At 41.4% G+C, this 12,782-nt stretch overlaps 1 protein-coding gene across 7 annotated transcripts in view; it reads left to right on the top strand.

Annotated features, from left to right (window-relative positions):
* SETD2 (SET domain containing 2, histone lysine methyltransferase) overlaps window positions 1–12,782 on the top strand; it is a 117,385-nt gene that overhangs the window by 94,187 nt on the left and 10,416 nt on the right. For 6 of the 7 annotated variants that reach the window (XM_051852507.2, XM_070050926.1, XM_051852508.2 and 3 more), the window contains 2 exons: window positions 3,347–3,486; window positions 7,203–7,314. In XM_051852507.2, coding sequence (XP_051708467.1) covers window positions 3,347–3,486; window positions 7,203–7,314 — 252 coding nt within the window. Of the gene's footprint in view, window positions 1–1,353; window positions 1,520–3,346; window positions 3,487–7,202; window positions 7,315–12,782 lie in introns of those variants that run through there. The other variant, XR_007921932.2, reaches the window with a different exon arrangement.

A 12,782-nucleotide genomic window follows, 5' to 3' on the forward strand; every position in this document is an offset into this window, starting at 1 on the left:
AGGATCCCATATAGGTGCTAGTTCAAGTCCTGGCTGTTTCACTTCCAATCCAGCTCCCTGCTACACAAGAGACCTGGAAGAAGCTCCTGGTTCCTGGCTTCTGCTTGGCCCAGCCCCAGCTATTGTTGCCATTTGAGGAGTGAACCAGTTAATGGAGGATTGACTCCCCCTCTCTTTCTCTCTTCTCTGCTTATTTTTAATTTGGAAGAAAAGTGCTATTATCAAAAAAGTTCTAAGAAAAAAAATTACTCTTTTACATATATCAAGAATCGTCAAACTGTGGTCTATGGACCAAAATCTAACGTACTGCCTGCCTCCTTCTGTAAAGACAGTTACGATAAGAGACCAGTCTAAATTATTCATTTGCTGGCCTGTTACAGGAGATTTTCTTGTGACCCCTGTATTAGATGAAGCCATTACAAATTTTAAAGACTCATTTTAAGTTTTCTCCAGAAGCACCTTGCAGATTAAAAAGGAACAAATGTCTAAAATCTGATGTATATTTAAGGTGTGATTCTGTAAATCTAGTAGCTATCAAGAATAGTGGAAAGCCAATTTTATTTGAAAGGCAGAGTTAGAGAGGGAGAGACGGAGCAAGATCTTGCATCTGCTGGTTCACTCCCTAAATGGCCACAGTGGCCGGGGGCTGGGCTTGTCCAAAGCCAGGAGCTTCTTCGGGTCTCCAACCTGGTTGCAGGGACCCAAGCACTTGGGCTAGGCTCTGCCACTTTCCTAGGCATATTAACAGGAAGCTAGATCGGAAGTGGAGCAACTGGGACATGAACCAGCACCCATACGGGATGCCAGCATTGCAGGTGGAGGCTTAACCTTCTTTTTACGCCACAGAGCCAGCCCAACATACTCAACTCTTGTTCTTCTAATGTTTTTCACTAAAGTAAACTTACTCTTCTGACAGGTATGGTGTACTATTGAATTCTAAAAATAAATTTGTGGTATATGACTAATTTTTATGATAACTACTAAGAGTGTTACAACATTCCCAAAGAATTGTCTTAAATTGATTATTGTGTACATTTTGGATTGTGCATGTAAATACTATGATGAAATCATGTGTTTATTAGGGATATACTGTAATATGTCTTTAAAAGCATGGGAAAATAATGTTTAGCAAAAATGAGCCAACAGTTTATCAACTTGCAGTGTTGATATAATTATAGCTTAGTAAAATAATTTATTGAACCTTGCTTTGAGATTTTAAAATATGATAAAGCTCTTGCATGAGTATAGTAAGTTATCTTCTTTTGTTCAAATTTAAAAGCCCTTGCAGCCATTAACATCTGTTTAGGATACCCAAGTTCCTTATTGACGTCCTGGCTCTACTTCCAATTCTAGCTTCCTGATAATGTGCCTCCTCAGAGCCATCGGATGATAGCTTAAGTACATGAGAGAGCCTGATTGAGTTCCTGACTCGCAGCTTCAGCCTGTCCTAGCCCTGACTGTTGGAAGCATTTGGGGAGTGAACCAATGGATGGAAAATTTCTGTTTCTCTGCCTTTCAAGTAAATAAAAATAAATTAATAAAAATTTTTGGTAAAGTCTTTACTAAGTGCATGATACATTACGTAAGATATTTAATGGTACAAACTATCAAGCGAGACACAAAATAGAATAATTTGTGCATTTTTCCCTAACTTGATTTTTTTGAGATAACATTTTTAAAATTTACATTGTAATCAAAGACTTAATAATTCCACTAAATAAAGAGTTCAACAAAAAGCAAAAAGACCATAGTCTAGAAGGAAAATAGGCAAGGGCTACAAATAGTAATCAGATCAAAAGATGTTTAACTTTACCCATAAAGGTAAATTTGAAAATAGTCACAAAATCATTTAACTGTGCTAATATAATTCCTTTTTTTCTTCTTCTTACTAGTACATAATTCTTACTGATTTGTTTGACAAGCATTTAAAACAAAGTTTCACAGAAACACCGTATTTGTAGCAAAACTGATAGACACAGGCATTTTTTTTTTAAAGATTTATTTATTTATTTGAAAGTCAGACTTACGCAGAGAGAGAGAGAGAGAGAGAGAGAGAGAGAGAGGTTGGTCTTCCATCTGATGGTTCACCCCCCAATTGGCTGCAATGGCCGGAGCTGTGCCCATCCGAAGCCAGGAGCCAGGAGCTTCCTCCGGGTCTCCCACATGGGTGTAGGGGCCCAAGGAGTTGGGTCATCTTCCATTGCTCTCCCAGGCCATAGTAGAGACCTGGATCAGAAGTGGAGCAGCTAGGTCTCGAACTGGCTGCAGGCCAGGACGTTAGCCTGCTGCACCACAGTGCTAGCCCCAGGCATTTCTTTCAAAAATAATTTCTTATTGTTAAATGGATGCATTGATCCATTTTTGTTGTAGCATGTCCATAGCCTCATGATAAACTACTCTGGAGTGTAGTGGTTCAAGCAAGCTGTGAGAGGGAAGTAGGGTGAGCGGAGGATGGGGAGAGGATGATGAGACTGCTGACAGATCCTAGAACAGTATAAAGAATGTGTGCCTGCATTTAAATAATTTATCAAATGGTTAAAAATAAAGGCATAAACCACAGAAGTTAATTTTTTTCAGTTTTGGAGCTTGGGAGTCCATGAACAAGGTGTCAGCAGGGTTGGTTTCTTCTGTGGCTTCTTTCCTTGCCTTGCAGAAGGCTGTCTTACTGTGTCCTCACAGGGTCTTTGCTGTGTGAGCTTACCTTCATGGGTCTTGCCTTGTCTCTTTCCTTTATATGGATACCAGTCCTATTGGATTAGGTCCCCATATTTATGTCCTCATTTAACCTTAATTACTTCTTTAAAGGTCTCATCTTCAGATATAATCATAGTGGGGTTAGGGCTTCAATATGAATATTGAAGAGACACAATTCAGACCATTGATTTTGAGGTTTTAATATTTTCCAGAATCTTTAAAAAAAAAACTGTTTATTAAATTATTTACTTGAAAGGCAGAGCATCAGACAGAGCTTCCATCCACTGGTTCACCCCCAAATGACTGCAGTAACCACAAAGTTGTACTGGGCTGCGGTCAGGCTGAAGCCAGGAGCCAGGAACTCTATCCTGATCTCTTGCATTGATGGCAGGGACCCAAGTACTTTGGCCATCTTCTGCTATGTAGTAGCCAGGTTCAAGGAGAAGCAACAGCTTAATCCACTGGCTTCTCAATTTTCTGGTAATCTCTAAAATTATACATATATAGAGATAGTGTCTTTAATCATTTCCCAGATTGTATCCTTTTTAAAAAAGGAGATTTATATTTTTGCACATTGCTTAAGAGTGGTCTATTTTGTCCTATCCAGCCAGATAAAGATGTCATTGATCAAAAACGTGTGTTTTCTTTGTAGCCTGAAATGGTTGTGACAAATAATCTCCTGGATCTGCCACCTCCCTCTCCTCCCAAACCAAAAACCATTGTATTACCTCCCAACTGGAAGACAGCCCGAGATCCAGAAGGGAAAATTTATTACTACCATGTGATCACAAGGTAAGAAGGGCCTGTGGGCATCCCCAGCTCTGCTTTTACTTGGTCAGAGAAATGTTTACTGTAGTGGAGCTTTACACTTGTAGACTTTTTTTCATTGGCTTTCCACTATTCTTGATGGTTACTGGATTTCTGGAATCAGATTTTAAATATGTGTCAGATTTTAGATTTTGATAAATCTGCAAGATGCTTCTGAAGAAAACTTAAGAGTTTTTAAATTCATAATGCCATCATCTAATATAGGGGTTACAAGAAACTTTTCTTGTTATAGGCCAGCAAATGAATAATTTAGACTGGGCTCTTATCATAACTATATTTACAGAAAGTTAGTAGTTTGACAATTGCTGGTATATATAAAAGACTGGTTTTTTTCCTTAGAACTCTTGGTAATAGCACTTTTTTTCCAAATTAAAAATAAGTAGTTGTGACAAAAATTGTTCATGCTTATTGTTTAAAACAAATACAATAGGAGAATATTAAAGAAGTGTAAATACCAGAAACTCTACTACCCACAAATAATTAATTTAACATTTTTTGTGTATGTTTTTCAACAGATAGCTTTAGGTGACTATATGTGCTTCTCTGTGTGTGTTGTACACTCATCACTATAATCTGTTTTTCTAAGAACTTTGTTTAAAGATTTATTTATTTATTTGAAAAGCGGAGTTAGACACAGAAGCAGAGAAAGAGAGGTCTTCCATCCACTGGTTCACTCCCCAGATTGCTGCAGCGGCCGGAGCTGGGCCAATCTGAGGTCAGGTGCCAGGAGCTTCTTCCAGGTCTCCCACTTGGGTGCAGGGTCCCAAGCACTTGAGTCGTCTTCTACTGCTTTCCCAGGCCATAGCAGAGAGCTGGATCGGGAAGTAGAGCAGCCAGGAATCAAACCGGTGCCAGTATAGGATGTGGCACTGCAGGCGGCGGCTTTACCCACTATGCCACAGCAGCAGCCCCACTATATAATCTTAAATTGTTAGGATTGATGAATTGTAGTCTTTTATTTGCTAATATATTTTATATTAATTTAGAATTACATTGTTCTTAAATGTCTATTTATATTTTTTTTGCAAGGTGGGCAAACCTAGCCCATGGGCCACTTATATTTGCAAATAAAGTTTTATTATAACATAATCACATTTATTTGCTTCCAAATTGTCTGTGACTGCTTTTGTATTACAATGGCATAGTTGAATAGTGACAGAATTTATACCCCACAAAGCCAAAAATATTTAATGTCTAGTCCTTTCAGAAGCATTTACTGGCTGGTGCCGCGGCTCACTAGGCTAATCCTCCGCCTGTGGCGCCAGCACCCCAGGTTCTAGTCCCGGTTGGGACGCTGGATCCTGTCCCGGTTGCTCCTCTTCCAGTCCAGCTCTCTGCTGTGGCCCGGGATGGCAGTTGGAGGATGGCCCAAGTGCTTGGGCCCTTCACCCTCATGGGAGACCAGGAGGAAGCACCTGGCTCCTGGCTTCAAATCGGTGCAGCACGCTGGCCATTGCCGTCATTTGGGGGGTGAACCAACAGAAGGAAGACCTTTCTCTCTGTCTCTCTCTCTCACTGTCTAACTCTGCCTGTCAAAAATAAATAAACGTTTACTAACCCTTACTCTACTTTACAGTAATGTCAGATTTTATTGAACCCACTTTGATGAATGAATCTTTCTTTTATAAGTGACTCTAACCCTGGACATCTCAAGAGATATTAATCTTAGTACTTCCGGTAGATTTTTAGGAATATAATTGATGGATGAAACAGATACACCTGTTAAATTGCGGAATATTTTCTGCTTAATATGGAAAAAATAGCTTACACTAATTTAGACTCCCACAAAAAGTATACATATCTGTTTGTTCTTATTTACTCTTTGAAATCTTTTAAGTCTAATAGATAATTATTTTCAGTTCTTTTGTTATTGAGATTGAGTATCCTCATTAGATTATTGTAGATTTTGTCTTTTATGAGTTGTTTGGGGCATCTGCCTGTTTTCTGTCCCATTATCAGATCTCCATATCAAGGATAATTACACATGGTTTTTTTTGTGATGTGAATTTAGAATTTCCGCAAGTCAGTTGTTTTCCTATTATGCTTTCTGCCTTGAAAGGCCTTCCTTACTCCTATTAAAATGTCTTTGTAAAATAAGCCCCCATTATGTTGCTGACTGAATGTGCTAGTTATTTAAACACCAGTGTCTGCAAATTTAACTAGGACTTTGTTTTTTCATTACCAAGAGAAGTTTTTTTAATATACTATCATTCTTTCAAAAATAAAAAATTGTATGTGTGTGTGTATATATATATCTCTGATATGCATGTATTCTGTTTCCTTAATAAAGCCATAAGCTGCTTGTAGTTCTTTTATTACAGTAGAAATGTTGAGCCTGTTTTTTAATAGTTCCGTAGGTCAGAGATGAGGAGCCTCTTTAACAATTATGTATAGAATTGACAATAAGTGCTTTTAATATTTCTGGCTAAAGAGTGGTCTGATAGGGAAAGCCAAAAGACTGTAATGGTGGGGTTGACCTGCTAGATAAGTTGCTAGCTCCTTTGAGCCTTTTTATGTTTTGAGTGACTGGCATCTTGACATTCTTTGTGAACAGCTAACTTGAAACTCCCAAACATGAATGTCCTTACTTCCATTTTACCCTGCAGATTTACCTTTCCAAAAGAGAAAGTCTTTGTTTCTTTCCAAAACAACTGTAAACATGCAGTAAGGTAGCACAGCTGAGCACCCTTTGTTTTTGCAGTCAGTTGAGAATATTTTAAGCAGGAGGCAAAAGTTTGGTGTTTTTTTTTGGTTTTTTTTTTTTTTTTTTTTTTTTTTTTTGGCAGAGTGGACAGTGAGAGAGAGAGACAGAAAGGTCTTCCTTTGCCGTTGGTTCACCCTCCAATGGCTGCCGCGGCCGGCGCACCATGCTGATCCGATGGCAGGAGCCAGGTACTTATCCTGGTCTCCCATGGGGTGCAGGGCCCAAGCACTTGGGCCATCCTCCACTGCCTTCCTGGGCCACAGCAGAGAGCTGGCCTGGAAGAGGGGCAACCGGGACAGAATCCGGCACCCCGACCGGGACTAGAACCCAGTGTGCCGGCGCTGCAAGGTGGAGGATTAGGCTGTTGAGCCACGGTGCCAGCCCAAAGCAAAACTTTTTAACTGTACATCTTTTCCATGCTGTCAGTCATTAAACTAGAGGGACAGAATTTCAAACAAGAAGGCGTCTAAAACAAGAGGCAGTCTTCTCACATGTTCAAGTATTGTGAGGATTTTGTTGTGATTTTATTTTGTTATAAGTTACCTAGTTAAAATCACTGTTGATCTGTCTACATGCAGAGTGATGGCATAGGAAGGCACCTACTCCTTGTACTTTTATGCTTTGCTAAATCCTATTTACAGGATATTTAAAGTCACTGAGTGTGGCAGACAAGAAACTTGGTTTTGTTGCACCACACCCAACCAACATTGTCAGATCATTGCCCACTCATATGGAAGACTGACCAGTGATGGGGGCAGGTTTCTGGGCTAGAATTATTACTGGTTAGACGATATCAAAAATAATTCTCTGTTTCATATAGAGTTGATTATTTTTTTTAATTACTGTTTTTGTTTCGAGCTGGTTTGTTCTAAGTCTCATTGTATGTTATATTTTAGGAATGTATAAGCAGAGATACCCACGCTAGGGTTCTCTGTTTTCTAGCCATGACAGCATAGCTATTCTTACCTCCTTTTAGGCAGACTCAGTGGGATCCTCCTACTTGGGAAAGCCCAGGCGATGATGCTAGTCTTGAGCATGAAGCTGAGATGGACCTGGGAACCCCAACATATGATGAAAACCCCATGAAGGTGAGTGTGGCTTACTAGGGTTTCAAAAAATTTAGGAGCCAGGAGCTTCATCCAGATCCCTACAGGGTAGTAGGGATCCAAGCTCTTGGGCTGTCTTCTGTTTTCCCAAGTATATTAGCAGGGAGCTGCTGGGACACAAACTATTGCACATATAGGATGTCATAACCACAGGTGGAAAGTTTTTTTGTTTTGTTTTTGTTTTGTTTTGTTTTTTTTAAGAATTTAAAGGATTCATACGCATACTATCTACTTACTTGCTTGGTGGGTGTGTATAGGACAAAGATTTGACTAAAACAATCATAAAACAGGTTATGATGTACTAATAAAATAATAAAATTGAAGAGCAAAGTACATTAGAGGCCCTGAGGCAATCATAGTTTTTGTGCTGCTTTGTAACTTCACTCATCCTAAGTCTTTCCCTCTTGTTCATGTAAATCATATATAACAATGATTTCTTTAGGCTTTTTTTTTTTTTTTGTAAGGTTTATTTATTTGAAAGCAGAGTTATAGAAAGGCAGAGGCAGTGGCGGGGTGGGGGGGTGTCTTCCATCCGCTGGTTAAGTCCCCAAATGGCCACAATGGCTGGAGCTGGGCCGATCTGAAACCAGGAGCCAGGAGCTTCCTCCGAGTCTCCCACACAGGCACAGGAGCCCAAGCACTTGGACCATCCTCTGCCACTTTCCCAGGGCATAGCAGAGAGCTGGACTGGAATTAGAGCAGCGAACTGGCGCTACAGGCATTGCCTTTATCTGCTGTGCCACAGTGCCGGTGCGTCTTTTGGCTCTTTAAATCAGTTTTACATATAAATAAAATACTCAAATGATTGAACAGTCATTATCTTTTCCACTTGTAACAGGGCTCACTGTCCCCAAGGATGAGGTATCTTAAAAACCCTATATTCTAAAACCTGAATATATGTGTGTGTGTGTGTGTGTGTGTGTGTTTGTCAGTCAGTATGTATACATAAACATATTTTTTTCCCCTAGGAAGAGGCACTTAGTAAGTTAGTGGGGTTATAGAGGGGAAGGAAAAAAGGAGCTGGAATAAAAGAGATTTAAAGGAGGAAGTGGATCAATATCTTCTTTTATATTTTACTCACTTTCAGATGAAATTTTTTTTTTCTCCACTGTGTGTGTGACATTTGTCAAAAAGTTACACAGTTAAATTAGGTCCATGTAGGCCGGCGCCGCGGCTCACTAGGCTAATCCTCCGCCTAGCAGCGCCGGCACATCGGGTTCTAGTCCCAGTCGGGGCGCCAGATTCTGTCCCGGTTGCCCCTCTTCCAGGCCAGCCCTCTGCTGTGGCCAGGGAGTGCAGTGGAGGATGGCCCAGGTGCTTGGGCCCTGCACCCCATGGGAGACCAGGAGAAGCACCTGGCTCCTGGCTCCTGCCACCGGATCAGCGTGGTGCGCTGGCCGCAGCACGCCGGCCGCGGCGGCCATTGGAGGGTGAACCAACGGCAAAGGAAGACCTTTCTCTCTGTCTCTCTCTCACTGTCCACTCTACCTGTCAAAAAAAAAAAAAAAAAAAAAATTAGGTCCATGTAGAGCTTCCTGAATTTCAAATGAATAACTTGAATCACTTAACCACTTCATTCCAGTTGCACTGATTTTCTTGAATTATTTAGGAATATGCCCAGGACTGTTATTTAAATTATCTGTAAGCTTAAAAACAGAGGCAGAAGTTTGGCATAATAGTTACGATGCCTCTTTGGATGCCCACATGCCATGCCAGTGTTGAGTTTGGGTTCCAATTTCAGCTTCCTGCAAATGTTTACCTTGGGAGACAGCAGGTGATAGGCTAAAGTAGTTGGGTCTCTGCCACCCATATGGGAAACCTGATTGAGTTCCTAGTTCCTGGTTTCAGCATGCCCTAACCCTGGCTGTTGTGGGCATTTGGGGTATGAATCGTGGATGGGAAATTGACCTTGATGTTGCTGTGTGTGTGTACGTGCAAGTTTATTATCTGCCTTTTCAGTAAAATAATTATTCTAAAAACTCCCTCTTTCCAGATGTTTGTTGCTATGTTAGTTCTGTCTTTTGAAAAATAAACAATGGATTGAGGAGATTTCTGATATAGCAATATAGCTGAACTCTGTGGCCAAGTTTATAAAACATGTTAGAGACCTTATCTTTGGCAAGAGACCAAGTTCATGAGTACTTAAGTGTTAATCACATTTAGTCTTTATGTTAAGCCTTTCAGAGCAGATGGAGAATAGACATAAAACTCCCTGTTGGCTTATGTAATGTCCAGGGAATAAAACTTTGTTCTAGGTCTGTGCTAAGAAATCAGTTCATCAGAATAGCCAAGCACAAAGTAGAAGCTGAAAAATGGGGGCCAAGTAAAAGGGCAGCCTATATGTCATACTACACAATTGAACCTCCATTCTCTGGGTGGTGGGAAACCTTTGAACAGTGACATAATCTGCCCTTTAGAGAGGCTCTCTGGTGGAGATGGCCTGGATAAGTTATCCATGGAGTCATGGGCTTCACAGTGAGTATACTGCAATAGTTAGAACGATGTAGCACCCAGAAGCACCAAGCATCCTCTCTTCAGAATGCAGAATCTCAGTCTCTATACCAGACCTGGTAAATCAGATTGTGAAATTCCATGAGGTTCCTGTCAGTTCACATACACACTAATGTAACAGGTAGTATTGTTTGTGACTGACTAAAAGTAAAATATTACCATAAAGTCTTACCATATACATGCCATCCAGAAATGAATATATTTATCAAGTTATATCTGATCACTCCTGTTATCTTGGGTATATGTGTTTGGAGACTAGAATGTTGGAAACTACAACCAAAAGGCAATGCCTGGATCATAATCTAATAGCTCGGATTTGGGATCCAAACCCACATTTCAGATCACATATCTCTGAGGTTAATACAACTCTTTTTTACATTTCCGTTATCAGACATTGAGTTCATATTCAGTAGCAGTACTGTGCCCAGACCTGGGAGTGCAAAAGCAATATGAAGCAAAGTTACTGCTTTCAAGGGCTAGAAGAAGGTATGGTTAGAAAATTATACAGTATTATGTGGTTCAGTGATAAATTTTGATTTTGACACTAAGTGCTGGAGATGTTTAGAGAGAAGATGCAATGGTAAAAGGAAATCAAAGGGGTTGGCATTTGGTACAGCTGTTAAGATGCTACCTGGGACACTTGCATCCCATGTTGGAGTGCCTGGGATTGAGACCTGGCTCTGCTTCCACCTCCACTTTCCTGCCAATGCGCAGCCTAGGAGGCAGCAGACAATAGCTAGAGTACTTGGGTCCCTACTACTCACATGGGAGACATGGAATGAGATCCAGGCTCCTGGCTTTAGTCTGACCTGGCCCTACTTGTTGTAGGCTTTTGGGAAGTGAACTAGCAGATGAACCCCCCACCCTGCCTTTCAAATAAAATTAAAATAATAAACATTTGGAAGAAAAAGGGAAAATCAAAGAAAACTTAGGAGAGAAGGTGATCATTGAATTGGGCTTTTTTTTTTTTTTTAAGATTTATTTTTATTTATTTAAAAGAGTTACACAGACAGAGGAGAAAGAGACAGACAGACAGAGACAGGTCTTCTATCCAATGGTTCACTCCCCAATTGGCCACAACGTCCAGAGCTACACCGATCTGAAGCCAGGAGCTTCCTCCAGGTCTCCCACATGGGTGCAAGGGCCCAAGGACTTGGGCCATCTTCTGCTTTCCCAGGCCATAGCAGAGAGCTGGATTGGAAGTGGAGTAGCCAGGTCTCGAACTGGCGCCCATATGAGATGTGGGTGCTTCAGGCCAAGGCGTTAACCCGCTGCACCACAGTGCCGGCCCCTGAATTGGGCTTTTAATATGAGAATCTTTTGAGGCCTTTCCTTTATGTCTCAGCTCCTGCTAACCTAGGAAGTTTTGTTCCAAGCTCCAAGGACTGTATTATCATTTCTTTGATCATTTTTTACTGAGCATTTTTCCACAGCAAAAGAGAGAAGAAAGAATAATACAGTGATAATGTATTTTTAAAGCCTGATTTAACACAACTGACCTTTATTTAACTTAATTTTTTGGAGTTAAAATAGTCTTGATTTATTTGAAAGGTCAAGTTACAGAGAGAGGGAAAGACAGAGATCTTCCATCCATCCAGGCTGCTAGAGCTCAGAATTCCCAGATGGCCACGATGGCTGGAGCTGGGCTGATCTGAAGCCAGAATCCAGGAGCTTCCAGGTCTCCCAAGTGGATGCAGGGGCCATAGGACTTGGACCATCTTCGACTGTTTTCCCAGGCGCACTAGTAGGAAGGTGGATTAGAAGTGGAGCAGCTGGGATACAAATCAGTGCCCATATGGGATGCCGGGTGGTGCCTTCAACTGCTACGTATGCCACAGCACCAGCCCCAAAATAGTCATTTTAAAATGATGACTAAATAGTTTTTTTTGTTTGTTTTCTTTTGTTTTTGACAGGCAGAGTGGACAGTGAGAGAGAGACAGAGAGAAAGGTCTTCCTTTTTGCCGTTGGTTCACCCTCCAATGGCCGGCGTGCTGCTGCTGGCGCATTGCGCTGATCCGAAGCCAATAGCCAGGTGCTTCTCCTGGTCTCCCATGCGGGTGCCGGGCCCAAGCACCTGGGCCATCCTCCACTGCACTCCCGGGCCATAGCAGAGAGCTGGCCTGGAAGAGGAGCAACCGAGACAGAATCCAGCGCCCCGACTGGGACTAGAACCCGGTGTGCCGGCGCCGCAAGGCGGAGGGTTAGCCTATTGAGCCACGGCGCCGGCCCAATAGTTATGTTTTGCTTACTGGTTTTTTTTTTCTAAATTAATATCTTGGCAAAATAAAAAGTTAGCAATGCAGTGAACACTGCGACTGTTTTCATTCAACGGTCATTTCCTGAAGATGTGCATGCACAGGAAAGAACACATTATAGACAAGGGTATAATTGCTAAACCCCTGGCCTGAATTCTAGAAAAAGTGATAGGAAATTCGTAGTAACAACAGTAAAAAAAAAAAGAAAAAGGTATGAAAATTGAGTGGAAAATTGTTTATTCTAACTTTATAATGTATCTGAAAATGCAAGTTCAAAGTTAGAATTGAAGTTAATATTTTTTTATATTGTTGTTAAGGAAATAGATGGCAAAAAACTGTTAGTTGAGGGGTTGGCGCTGTGGTGCAGCAGGTTCATGCCCTGCCCTGGGGTGCTGGTATCCCATATGGGCGCCAGTTCTAGTCCTGGCTGCCCCTCTTCTGATCCAGCTCTCTGCTATGGCCTGGGAAAGCAGTGGAAGATGGCCTAAGTCCTTGGGCCCCTGCACCCACGTGGGAGACCTGGAAGAAGCTCCTGGCTCCTGGCTTCGGATTGGCTCTGGCCGTTGCAGCCAATTGGGGAGTGAACCATCAGATGGAAGACCTCTCTCTCTCTCTACCTCTCCTCTCTGTGTAATTCTGCCTTTCAAAGGGATTCTATTTTATTTTTCTTTTCAGTCGGCTTCA

The sequence above is a fragment of the Oryctolagus cuniculus genome, chromosome 10 (assembly GCF_964237555.1).
Source record: "Oryctolagus cuniculus chromosome 10, mOryCun1.1, whole genome shotgun sequence".
Classification (NCBI taxonomy): domain Eukaryota; kingdom Metazoa; phylum Chordata; class Mammalia; order Lagomorpha; family Leporidae; genus Oryctolagus; species Oryctolagus cuniculus.